A 13,649-nucleotide genomic window follows, 5' to 3' on the forward strand; every position below is an offset into this window, starting at 1 on the left:
AATAACGGCCCAAAAACAATTATAAAAGAGGTAAAAGGACGTTAGCCAAAAAGGGTATGCCACGTGGCAGCTGAGGTACTCCATATATAAAGGTGCCTAGGTTTCATTCTCCATCATGTTCTCACTCACCATTAACACTCACACTCCGAAAATAGAGGTTTTCTTCAACCTTAAACCCTAAATTTACAGAGGGCTGGCCAGCTCTCTTTACCATAAAAGCTTGAGTTTGCTAACTTGAGCGTCGGAGTGTGAAGCCGGGGTACCCCGGCTTCACCTCTAACCTCAATTTCACTTTTTGCAGGCGTGAAGCTCATTTGGAAGGACACCTCTCTTGTTTCTGACATTCCACCATTGTTACTACTCTCTCTCTCCCCTTCTCACCTCCCCCGGATTTTAGATACACCACACCGCACACAACAAACCAGTGAGGTACCCCATCTCCCCCAAAAATATAAATTTATTGTTCTAGACTGGTTTGGCTTTTCTTACCCCAAAATCAGTTGAAAACAATAGGTAAAGACGACTATTTGTTAAACTAATCTTGAAATAATCATTCACACACACCAGCAATTGGAAGAGGGGTTGGGGTGTTGGGAAGATAACGTTGGGTAGTTTTGAACGTGAAGTGGCCACTTAATGTGTCTCTGAAAATTTAGGTTTTATTTAAGTTTTATTTTTTCTAATATATATATCCAACTTAAATAACTATTATAAGGTCCTTCTAAAAATAAAAAAGAAGCAATTATAAGGTTATTATCAATGGTTTGAAGAAAAAAAAGTCAATCATCATTTTTTATTAATCCAAGTTAATTATTTTTAGGCTATTATTTTAATTTTTATTAATCTAGCATTGTTAACCAAAATTTGTATGAAGCTAAACAATAATGTCTCTCTGAAAAAGAAAAAATATCAATTATTATTCTCTTTTTTTTTTAGTGACGTAATTTTCGTCATAAAAAAATTAATCAGATACTAAATAATTTGTCTCTGAAAAAATGGTCATGAAATACAATATTACTCAAGACAAAATTTTAGACTATTATTTTTTAGTTTTGTTACAGTAAGTAATTATCTATGACAAAAAAAAAGGGTCTTAAAATTAATCAAATCCATATTAGTTTTGGAGACTAATATTTTTCTGTCACAAATTATTTGATCAATTTCACATCTCTTCTTCAGTTACGAAATAATAATGTCACCTATAATTAAATTTTGCTACCGTATTTTTTTATCATAAAAGATGATATTTTGTCAGAAAATGGTCAAATTTTGGAGGGAAGTTTTTAAGCAAAAAAAAATGCATGTCCTTTTGCGACTAATTTTATGTTTGTCATAAAATATTTGATTAGGTGACAAATTACTGGGTCGTAAAATAAATATTATTGATTACAAAATATAACATAAGCCAAGATGAGATTATTGGCTACGATTTTAAAAAACAATCGTCATAATAAATATTATTTTATGACAAAAGCTGCAAAAGTCATAGAAGAAGGCATCTTAAAAAATCAAATTTCTTGTAGTGGCTGTTGTCATTTAGTTATTGCTTTTTATGATATTCAAAAAAGTGTTGAGAAAGATGATCATGTTCTCTGAAGATAAAATCTAAGTATTCGCCCTACTTCTTGCCTTTGATAACATGAAATCTTGTATGAAGTGAATTGTTGCTTGATAAAGTTAAGGATACCATCCGACAATGATATGCTTACAAAAAGTAGTATAAAAAATAGCTCACCATCACTGAAAGATAGATAAAATAACCAGAGAACAATTTTTTTTTTTGTCTTTTGTACTTTTTGTACTAAATTGTATGATATTTTCAATACATGTATCATTATTTTATTATGTCTTGTTTACCAGTTTAGAGACCTATGTGGCTTTTGTGTTTGAATATTATGGTATTTCTCAAAAGTCAAACGAGTCAAATTGTACAATTCTGAGAAAAAAAAAAAAGTCTTCTAGGACCCCTTTTTTGTTTTGTTTTTCTTAACAAGACATAAAGTGATCTTTATTTTTTATTTTTTTTGAAATCATGTGATTTTTAGTTTGATATTATGATTTACTTTGTCTAATTAACTGAGTTTATTTAGAGAAGACTTTTTTTTTTCTTTTTTTGCTTTTAGAAAATAGAAAAATAGATTTGGTCTATTATACAAATAGGAAGGCCTTACATTGATGTTTCTTTTTTAAATACTAAATAATATGTTGGTACATGAGATCTACTAATATTTAAAATCACAAATTTATTGGGACTAACTTAGATTAATTCTCTATTACAGTTTAGATTTTATTCCAACATAAGGATATATTTATAATATATCATCTCTATTTCATTGTCTGGGTACATAAGTGAGATTTTTTGTGAAATTTCTTGCAGCATCTTGATGAGTTCTGGTGGTGGCAGCATCTTGCGATTGACAGAGCGAGGAGTGCTAATATATCCGATGGCTGGGTAATACGTCATCGTTTTGTTGCTTGGGCTCGAGGAATGCCAGGTTTAGTACGGCTTTGGTGTAGAATTGATTTGGTACTGATGGCAAATTATTGCAATATTTTTGAGAGAGAGGTGTGAAGGTTAAGATTTTGCAGCGGAGAAGAATTGAAAGTATAAGAAGTAGAAATGATTTTGCCATTCCCATTGCTTTCTAATTTCGGATTATCGTGTGAGCAAGATGATATATAGCCGGCTAATGGACCTTGGAGAATTTCTAAAAGAGTGGTGATATTGTACCATTCAGAAATTTTTTTGATGATAAAATTAGTAATCGCCCTAGTTCTTGCCTTTACATAATAAAACCTTTGCATGAAACATTTGATAGAATTAATCGAATTAAAAAAAATAGACAAAATACTGACGAAAACAACAGTACTGAAATAATAATAATTTAATTAATTAACACGTTAAATGGGCAGTAATACGTCAGTTCTGTCTCTTTATCATTTTCTATAAATTGAAGAATATTATATTCATTTTAGACTAACCGGAACTTCATGTGTCTAGTTTATGAGACCCATGTGGCTTTTGTCTTTGTGATAATAACACTGTAGAATTCTAAAAAGTTTGCAATTTTTTAATTTTTAATTTCATGTATTTAATACTTGATTTTTCAGTTTGATTGTGATTCACTTTCTTGAATTGAGTTAATTTAGAGAATAGCTTAATCTATGATATTGCGGAGATTTAGTAAAATTTTCCGTTCAGATTTAGCCATTGTGTCACCTTCTTTCAATAGATACAAATCACCCAAAAGTTCTTGATTTTGGTAGTTTGCGCTTTGTATTGCAACGTACGGTGTGTTCTATATGAGAAAAAAAAAATATTAAACATTTCTGTTGTTTTCTTGCAGTGCCACCTGATGCTTGATCTTTTTAGTCATCAAATTGATGTTTTATCTGTTCATTTGTATCAACGAGTTAAGAGAATTAACAGTTTTCTAGATATTTTGTACACATAAAATAATGCCATAATTGAATTTGCCCATGGCCATGCACATACAAGTAGTCAAAGCAAAAGAATCCACATTCTAATTTAAAAGATCAAATCTAATGCCACGAATATATATATATATAGTCATAACTAAAATTTCGTACTTCTGATGTCTAAGTTACAGACAACAACAATTGTTTTTGTGCCCAGCCACTTTTGTCGTAATCATTTTGTGGGAAATAGAAATTGGATCAGATACCCTAAAATGCTTCTTTAATAACCCTTCTTATTTTCCAGTAGAGTTGTATCTGACTGCTGGCTCCTTAACTTGTCTTCCAAGAAATCCAATGCAAATGACTGCAAGAACAAGTAAAAAGCTCATATCACGACAGAATCTTGAATCTTCATCTATTATTATTCAGCATTAGGAAAGATATACATATAATAATAATGAAGGGTGAAAAATATGCACACCTTTATGTTGCTTAGGGTCAATTCACCATTCAATACATACTTCTCGCCATTGAAAAAGCCATTGACAGCAATTACCTGCATTGAAATTTGCATAGCAACCCAATTTTTCGTATTTAATTACGGAGGAAATTAAAAAAAAAAAGCATTCATAAAGATTTAACAGAATCTGAAGATAAAGCAAGGAACTCACTCTTGGAGCGTGACCTGTGATGCCAAAATAATCAGAAATTTGTCTCCTATCAGTTTGCATGCAACAAGTCCATTTGAAAATACACAAAGAGAAGCTGGCAAACAATTAATTTCATCAATTATTATTTAAGATCATAATGATAATTATTTTGAAAGGCTATTAATTTCAGTGGGTTTCTGTTAACCAAGTTTCGACAAAATTTTGCTTGATCTCCCTACATCTCTATATTTACCTTTCCTTTAAAAGCTTTGGCTGCCTCTTGAAATATTGATTTAGTCTCAGAATCATGAACAGTGGCAAAAAGCCATAACTGAGAACAAATTTATGAACTCGTTAAGACCTGAAAATTTTTTAATTTTTCCAAGGTAAAGATGATGTAAACTAATAATTACCTCTTGCAAGCGGGAATCTAAAATCAATGCAGCAGTTTCCCTGGTGTAAGTAATCATCGGAGGAATCTTATTCAATGATATGAAGTCATAAATTCTTGCATCAGTAAATGGACCATCTCAGAAAATGGAGCAAAAAATGCACAAGGCTTGTGTAAATTTTCCATTTTGAAGCACTCATAATCATTTGCAGAGAGATAACTTCTAAAACAAAGCAAAGTGGCTAAGCTGTTTAGATTCCTTTTCCAGCAAGACTAGAGCAGGGCGTTTGATTTCTGGGTCAATCAGAAACATCTTTGCAACATCAGCTCTAGTAGTTTGAAAGAATATAACATCAGGATGCAGCTTTGATGCGGCCGCAAGCTTTTCATTTTCCGTGCCCTAACAAACAAAATTGAGTCTTTTGTAACATTTATGATTCAATAAGAGATGTTAAAATAGAAACAGTCTAAGAAATTGCTCATATTATGTGAGTGGGAGTGGACCTTTAAAGAGTCAAGGAATCCCAAAGCAATTGTAGATTCAGCTGTTAGTAAGTGCTCCGCTTTCTCTATTTTCATCAAGGTGTAAAGATCACCAGACATCTTAGTCTTTATATAATTCACAATAGCATCCCTTCAAAACCAAAATTTGTGTTAGGTTAGGTTATTCATTTTGCACACTTTCTCAACAACCAAACAGATTTAGAAGGGTTATATTGAACAAAAAAAAATCCAACAAAAGAAAACAAATGTTCAAAGAACAAAAAGAAAACTCACTTCGTCCTGCTATAATAATAAGTATTCACACGCACTCCATTAACAAAGAAATAAACAGTTGGGTATGCTTGAATTCTCCATTTTTTCGCTAACTCTATCACGCTCATAGCATTAACTTTTGCTAGCACTGATTTTCCCTTCAGCTCAGTGGCAGCGGCTTCATATTCTGGAGCAAGTTTCTTGCTCTGGGGGGACCATGGTGCATAAAAAAGCACCATCACATGCTGATTCTTGGCTATAACATGATTAAAATTCTTGTCACTTAGTTTCACCACCACATCTTCTTTTTCATCAATTGCCGGTGGCAACTTGTGCTTTTGATCATTGAAACTGTTGTAAGAATCTGAAAGTTCAACCGTGTTTCCGTAAGAGATTGGAGGGAGTTTCTTGAATACGGAAACACACAATACATAGCCTCCATCATAATCTATTTTGTAAACACAGAAAGGCGAAAGCCGAAAAAGAATAAACAAAAGAAATATTGTGGTGGAGAGCATAAGGAGATAAGCTTTTGTTGACATTGTTGAGCAGCCGGCCTAGAGTAGGTGTTCTGTAATTTGTACTTGAAATCTTCAAACAATTGTTGGCTAATGACAAGAGAAAAGTAATTAAATGCTCCTTGTGTTATTTATTTTCAAAGATGCAAACAAAAGGCTAAAAATATTTTTTTTTAAAAAGTTATCTTGATTTCTTTTCAGAAATTACATTGTTAACACATTGTTGATAGAAAGGAACCCTCTAGCCTGACAAAGCACAATCGATGAAGGCAAGATCCACATGCTTCTGTGAACATCACTATGGAACAGTACTGTCACTGAATCTTGATCATCTCTTATTATAATCTTTAAAAAGCATCCGCTTGGAATTTGTATTAGAAACTTTCTGTACGTGAATGGAATACCTACATTGGTTCACAAATTTAATTAACTTCTCCAATTATTTCTTTCTGGATCAACTTCAGTATTTCTGAGACGTATGCAGAGTTACACAAATTCACCACCAATTGGAACAAAATGTCAAAAACATATTGTTGCAAATATCACATACTAACGGAAACTTGCTTCTCTTGCTTTCTCATTTCAATTGGGACTAGAGTGACATTTCTTTTGAGTTCAAAAATGAGAAACATCTCTGTGTGCCCAATCCATATCTTGCGGAATCCTTTGAAGAACGGGCTGAATCACACCAGGAGGAAGATACAACTAGGCCCAACACAAAACCTGTTGCAGGCCCATCGCGAATGAGAAAATCACCCAGCTGACTAAAGGATTATGTTGTTTGAGGAGCAGGAAGTTGTGGATTCCTTTCTAAAATCTTTTATCAGTTTGATATTTTCTTTTAGCTTTACAATTGCTATTTTTTGTAACCATCTTCTGTTAGAGATTTTGTTAGAGGTTGTTAGAGGTGAAGCATATAAGCATTGTAAGGTTTAAAAAGCAAAGGAATGAAAATACTCAGTTCTCTTTCTTCTCTAGAATTTTCTTTCTTCTTAATCTATGTTCTGCTCTTAATTCTTTTTTATTTGGAGCTGGCACTCGCTCCAAGAGTGTTTTGTTAAGTTGATTTGCTTGTGTTGTAGGACAAGCGTATCATTGGTGCTTTCATTGACTTTTCCATGGCTGATTCAGAGGTGTTGGCATCAATGAAGGCACTCCAAACGCAATTTGAAGGCCAAACAATTGCGATTCATCAAAACTTGTAGCAGTACATGTCCACAGTGGATTTTCATCTTGAGGATCTACGTTCTCATATCCAAGGGTCTTCAAGTGTTTTGGTTGCATCATCAGGTTCTGCACATCGCTCTTCTCTAGTTGCGGAGGGGTATTCAGGACACACCGATCTCTCGCTGGTATTACAATAAATGAAAATGGAGGTTCCCAAGTTTGATAGCTCTGACCCGAATGGGTGGGTGTTTCGTATTGAAGAGTTTTTCGATTTCCATGAAACTCCAAAGCACTTGCGCCTTCGCATCATCGCATTTCACATGGAGGGGAGAGCGGTAGCCTGGTACCAATGGATGAAGGCGAACAAACTAATAACAACATGGAAAGATTTTCTAATTAGTTTGAAACATCAGTTTGGTGCTTCAATGTATGACAATCCTCAAGGTACACTTTCCAAACTTACACAAACCACCATAGTCGCAAAGTTTCAGTCAGCCTTTAAAGATTTGATGAATAAGGTCACTGGAATCTCTGAACCCTTGTTGATTAGTTTTTTTATCATTGTTTGAGAACAGATATTCGCAAGGAGTTGATGTTTTCCCGCCCCACATCTCTGATAGATGTCTTTACTCTCGCAAAAGCTAATGAAGCTCGTTTAGAGGAGGCTAAAATGAGTGGCTGCCCTTGGACTAAATGGCCCCCACCGTCGGCCCCAACTATGACCATTCCATCCATCAGCAAAATTCCTCCACCTTCACATGTGCCTGTTCCTACCCCCACCACAAACAGTTCCCCTGTAGCTCCTACAACACACCAACCTCCTAAACAAACAAACCTTCTAGCCCTTTTACCTACACCAAATTTACCAGTTCGCCGCCTCACTCCAGCTGAATTACGAGACAAACGAAAAAAATGATTGTGTTATAACTGTGATCAAAAGTATAGCACAAACCATCACTATCGTAGTAAGTTTTTTATTCTTATGGGGACTGGCGATGATGAAAATGAGGATACTATGAAGTTGGCCATGGCGGAGCCATTCAAGGAAATGGTACCGACAGATATTTCAAGCTTGAACGCCCTCGTGGTGCAGGTGAATCCCCATTCACTTTGACTGATTGGCAAGGTTGGTAACCACTGCTTTCAAGTGCTTATTAATAGTAGGAGTACCCACAATTTTATTAAACCTGTGTTTGCTGAACGATTGGGACTTCCTATTCAACCCACGACTCATTTTCGAGTTTATATTGGCAATGGTGACTTCTTGGTATGCCAACTATATTGTCTGCAAGTGGCTCTGACTATGCAAGATTATGCATTTACTTTGGACTTATTTGTTTTACCAATTGAGGGGTCGGATGTGGTTTTGGGTATTCAGTGGCTTCAACGCTTAGAGAGGGTGTCTCATGACTATGCCGCCATGACGATCAACTTCTATTGGGATGGGAAATTGGTCAGCCTTTGTGGGGACGTCACCAATTCACCGAGTTTAATTACTTTTAACCAATTTCAAGCCCTTATGCATAGCACAACTGTTCAGAACCTATTTGAGCTACAATAAATACATTCGCAGCAAGATGGAGGCTCCGGAGACTTAGAACTTCCAGTTTCACTGCCCACTCTGATTTCTCACCTCCTTTACAAATTTCACAACTTATTCCGCCCCTCAACAGGCCTTTCCTCACACTATTTCATTAACTATAGAATTCTCCTACTACCAAACACAAAACCAGTGAATGTTCGGCCTTATCGCTATCTTCACTTCCAAAAAACAGAGATGGAGAAGTTAATTCGCGAAATGTTGGAGCAAGGTGTAATAAAACCAAGCCACAACCCTTTTTCTTCCCCGGTGTTACTAGTGAAAAAAAAGGATGGCACCTATCGCTTTTGTGTGGACTATCGTGCCTTAAATGCGGTTACTATCAAGGATAAATTTTCTATTCCAACAATTTATGAACTACTGGATGAATTGGGTGGTGCAACCATTTTCAGCAAATTAGACTTGAGGGCTGGTTATCACCAGATTCGAGTGCACAACAGAGACATATACTAGATAGCTTTTCGAACTCATGAAGGGCACTACGAGTTTCTTGTGATGCCTTTCAGCTTGACGAATGCTCCATCTACATTTCAAGCTACCATGAATCAAATTTTTGCTGCATTCTTACGTAAATTTGTCGTTGTTTTTTTTTCTTTTTTGATATATTGGTGTATAGTTCATCTTTGGCTGATCATGTCTCTCACTTGGAGCAAGTTTTAAGTTGCTTACATAGTCATTATTTCTTCATCAAACTTTCCAAATGCCTTTTCTGCCAAGAAACAATTAAGTATTTGGGTCATTTGGTTTCTACTGGAGCTGTTCGTGCAGATCTACAGAAAATTACAGCCATGGTCAACTGGCCACCACCGACGTCCTTGAAACAATTGCGAGGGTTACTTGGCCTCATGGCCTATTACAGGTGTTTTATTAAATGATATGCTTCTATTGCTACACCCCTCACTGACTTATTATGTAGAGATGTTTTCAATTGGACTCTAACAGCAACCATCACATTTGAGGCCCTCAAACAAGCTATGGTGGAAGTCCCGGTATTGCGATTACCAAACGTCGAGTTGGATTTCATCATTGAGACCGATGCATCAAATGTCGGTATTGGTGTAGCGTTTATGCAAGACAACCACCCAATCTCCTACTTTAGTAAAAAGTTGGGACCAAAACTTCAAGTGGCATCAACATATATCAAGGAGTTACATGCCACTGCCGAGGTTATCCACTAGTGGCGACAATATCTTCTTGGTCGTTTTTTCATTATTCGCACCGATCACAAAAGTATCAAGGAACTTCTGCAACAAGTTATCCAAACACCTAACCAGCAGGTGTATATCCGAAAATTGATTGGTTATCACTTTAAGATTGAATACAAGCCCAGTCGAGCAAACCAGGTAGTTGATGCTTTGTCTCGCGTGCATGAAGATGAGCCTGTGGAGGCACCCAAGAGATACTCTGCCTATTTGCTATTGGTTTCCAGTCCAACTTTTGACTTGTTAGAAACTCTACGCTTGGAGAATACCACTTGTCCAAACTTGGTACTCTTTCATAAGCACTTTGCCACAAGTGAGCTCTCCCTTGATTTTTCTATTTATGATGGATTACTTTTCTTCCGCCACCACTATTATGTTAGCTCTCAATCCTCCTTGAATTCAATCTTGCTCCACGAATTTCATGCTACCCCATGGGCTGGACATGCTAGTATAAAATGAACCTTGGTTCGCTTAGCTTCGGCATTTTATTGGCATAAGATGAGAACTAATGTTGAAAAATTTATAGCTGCTTGCCTAACCTGCCAACAAATCAAGCAATCAACTCAAGCCCCAGCAGGGTTGTTACAACCACTACCTATTCAATTGTTAGTATGGGATAAGGTCACTATAGATTTCATTACGGGCTTGCCACTATCACGAGGGCTCACTACTATCCTTGTCGTTGTGGACTGTCTAACTAAATCAACACATTTTAGAGCTCTACCTTCTCAATTTTCAGTTATGACGGCAACAGACTTATTTGCTAACATGGTTGTTAAACTCCATAGTTTTCCTAGTTCCATTGTGTCGGATCGTGATCCAATTTTTATGAGCAATTTTTTGAAGAAGCTTTTTGAACTAAGTGGCATTTCCCTAAGGCATAGCATAGCCTATCATCCGCAGACTGATTGGCAATCCGAAGTTGTGAACCGCAGGCTTGAACAATATTTACTAGCTTTCACTCAAGAAAAACCACAATCGTTGGTCTCTCTACTCTACTAGGCAGAGTTCAGTTACAACTCCAGCTATCACAGTGGTCTCAAGATGACACCATTCCAGGCATTGTATGGGCGTAATCCACTTACTATCCTAGCTTACTCTAAGGGCTCTACTTTAATCCAAGCTCTCAATGATGCGCTGACAGAGCGAGATGCTCTCTTGCGCTTCTTAAAGGAGAATTTACGCCAAGCTCAGCATTGAATGACACAAAAGGCTAATGCCCATCAGCGTGAACTCCAACTCAATAAAGGAGATCGTGTGCTTGTCCGCCTTCAACCATATCGACAGACATCTTTAGCTCAACGAGCATCCCTGAAGTTAGCGAAGAGGTATTACGGACCATTTACAGTATTGGAACATGTCGAGCCAGTGGCATACAAGCTGAACCTTCCGTTAGATTGCAAAATTCATTATGTCTTCCATATTTCAATGCTCAAACCCTTCAGCGTTCCAGCCCTATCAATGGGTTACCCTTACCTCGTGATAGCATCAACAATCGACCACTCTTATACCCAGCTACTATTTGTGCCACATAGATAGTCTTGCGTCATGGGAAAGAAGTTCAACATGTTCTGGTGCAGTAGTCAGATAGCGCTCTAGAAAATGCCACCTAGGAAGATTTCTTTGAGTTTTCGCACCTCTATCCTGATTTCACCTTGAGGACAATGTGATTTTTCAAGCCTCAGGGAATGATACAGCATTGCCAATCTCGAACAGTGTTTTGTTGAGTTGATTTGCTTGTGTTGCAGGACAAGCGTATCAGTACCATTTGTGCCACGTTCTCTTAATAGAAAAATATAACCCAAAAGTTCTTGATTTTGGTAGTTTGTTCTTTGTATTAGAACGTACAACGTGTTTCATGAGAAAAAATAATAAAAATTTGCTCTTACTTTTCTTGCAATCTAACAAGGTGCTTGATCATTTTGGTTATCAATTGATGTTTATCTATTGAATGCGGTTATCAATGAGTTAAATGAATATAATTAAAGGTCTGATAGATATTTTTATATATAGAACATATGCCATTATTTAATGTGACCTCTGCCGTTAAACATATGAAGGCACGAATAGTGATTAACTGGAATATCTAAGTTAAACAACACTTCTTATTGCATCCAATCATTTTGTGGGAAAGGGAAATTGAATCATATACACTAAATTGCTTCTTTAGTCATCATATCTGGTACTGGAAGTCTAGTTAATGACTTTTGCTGAAGTTGTATTTGAGAAAGAGCTGTTTTTGACTGTTGGTTCCTGAACTTGTCTCCCAAGAAATCCAATGCAAATGACTGTAGGATCTCAAATCATGACAAAATTGTGAATCTTAAGCCATTTTTCTGCATTAGGAAAAAAATATATAATAACAATTATGGTGAAAAGAATGCAAACCTTTACATTGCTCAGGGTCAGTTCACCATTCAATACATACTTCTTGCGTTTACGAATGCTAGCGACAGCAATTACCTGCAAGTAAATTTGTACAGTAACCCATTTTTTCATATTGATGTATAAGACAAAAGCTACACCGCAATCATAAAGATTTCACAGAATCAAGGTAAAGCAGGAAACTCACTCTTGAAGTATGACCTGTGACACCGAAATAGTCAGAAATTTGTCCCTTAAGTTTCGGGTACATTTGCGAATACACAAAGAGAAGCTGGCAAACAGTGATCAAGATAATATAAAATCATAATAATAAAATTATGTTGACAGACAATTAATTTAAATGGCTTTCAGTTATCAAGTTTCAACAAGTTTTGCTTGAGCTCGCTACAGAGATTAATCTACTAAATACAAGTCTCTGCATTTACCTTGCCTTTGAAAGCTCTAACTGTCTCTTGAAATATTGATTTAGCCTCAGAATCATGCACAGCCGCAAAAAGCCATAACTGAGAACAAATTCAGGAACATGTTCAAACCATAAATCTTTCACATTTTCCCGAGGAAAAGATGTAAAATGATAATTACCAATTTCAAGGGGGAATTTAAAATCAATGGAGTAGTTTCCCTGGAGTAAGTAATCATCGGAGGAATCTTATTCGATGATATGAAATCATCAATTACTGATATAGTAAAAGAACCATCTGAGAAAATGAAGCAAAAAACGGACAGGGCATGTATAAACAGAGGCGGATGCAGCACATGACTAGTGGGGGCTCAAGCCCCCATTGGCCAAAAAAAAAATTTAAAAATAAAAGAATTTTTTTTAATTTTTTAATTAACCCCATTAAATTTATTAAAATAGTCACTATAAAATGTAAAACCCATAAAATTTAAACTTTGACTTTAAAAAAATATAAAAATATATATTTTAATTAAAAATAATGATAGCCCACTACTCAAAATATTTTATATTCTAAAAAATATGGTTAATTCTTCCAATTTATATAATAATAGTAGAACGAACATTTTCAGTAATAAAACTCATGAATGATCATCTTTGGAATCAGATGAGATAAGTGATAGTTTGGTTGTCTATATAAGAAACAATAAATTTAATAATATTGATAATAAGTCTATTGCATAACATTTTTAAAATATAAAAATGCGTAGAGACTAATTATAAATATTTTATATATTCAAAATTTTAATTTTTTATATTTTACTATTATCTAATTTAGCCCCCGCTAAATTATTTTTTTAGATCCGCCATTGTGTATAAATCTTCCATTTGAAGCACTCAAAATCATTGGAGAGATTATTTGTTTTACGAACCAAAGTGGCTAAGCTGTTTAGACTCCTTTTCCAGCAAGACTAGAGCAGGGCGTTTGATTTCTGGGTCAATCAGAAACATCTTTGCAACATCAGCTCTAGTAGTTTGGAAGAATAAAACATCAGGATGCAGTTTTGATGCAGCCGCAAGCACTTCACCTTCCAGGCCCTAAAATTTTTTGTCATAACAGTAACAGATGTTAAGGGAAACACTAAGGCAATTGCTCAAATCAT

The 13,649-nt window shown here is 35.5% G+C and overlaps 1 protein-coding gene and 1 long non-coding RNA gene across 2 annotated transcripts; both read right to left on the minus strand.

The window, feature by feature from the left end:
• Positions 1-4,087: 4,087 nt before the first annotated feature.
• On the minus strand, positions 4,088-5,759 carry LOC112098989 (protein disulfide isomerase-like 1-4). The gene is made up of 6 exons (XM_024186077.1): positions 5,239-5,759; positions 4,966-5,095; positions 4,692-4,861; positions 4,484-4,577; positions 4,324-4,401; positions 4,088-4,105 (listed from the first exon to the last, which is right to left on the minus strand). The coding sequence occupies exons 1-6, from the start codon at positions 5,757-5,759 to the stop codon at positions 4,088-4,090; spliced, it is 1,011 nt and encodes a 336-aa protein (XP_024041845.1).
• Positions 5,760-12,542: 6,783 nt separating this feature from the next.
• On the minus strand, positions 12,543-13,587 carry LOC112098883. The gene is made up of 3 exons (XR_002905929.1): positions 13,419-13,587; positions 12,672-12,711; positions 12,543-12,592 (listed from the first exon to the last, which is right to left on the minus strand). It is a non-coding gene; the product is annotated as an uncharacterized LOC112098883 (long non-coding RNA).
• Positions 13,588-13,649: the final 62 nt, after the last annotated feature.

This window comes from Citrus clementina, unplaced genomic scaffold (assembly GCF_000493195.1).
Source record: "Citrus clementina cultivar Clemenules unplaced genomic scaffold, Citrus_clementina_v1.0 scaffold_4, whole genome shotgun sequence".
In the NCBI taxonomy this organism is placed as follows: Eukaryota; Viridiplantae; Streptophyta; class Magnoliopsida; order Sapindales; family Rutaceae; genus Citrus; species Citrus x clementina.

Bases quoted from the DNA above. Each gene is read 5' to 3' on its own strand.
- LOC112098989 (XM_024186077.1), bottom strand. From the start codon at position 5,759: ATGTCAACAAAAGCTTATCTCCTTATGCTCTCCACCACAATATTTCTT. The intron at 4,862-4,965 runs GTCCACTCCCAC...TTTGTTTGTTAG, and splicing joins GATTCCTTGACTCTTTAAAG to GGCACGGAAAATGAAAAGCT. The intron at 4,402-4,483 runs GTAATTATTAGT...ATTTGTTCTCAG, and splicing joins TAGATTCCCGCTTGCAAGAG to TTATGGCTTTTTGCCACTGT.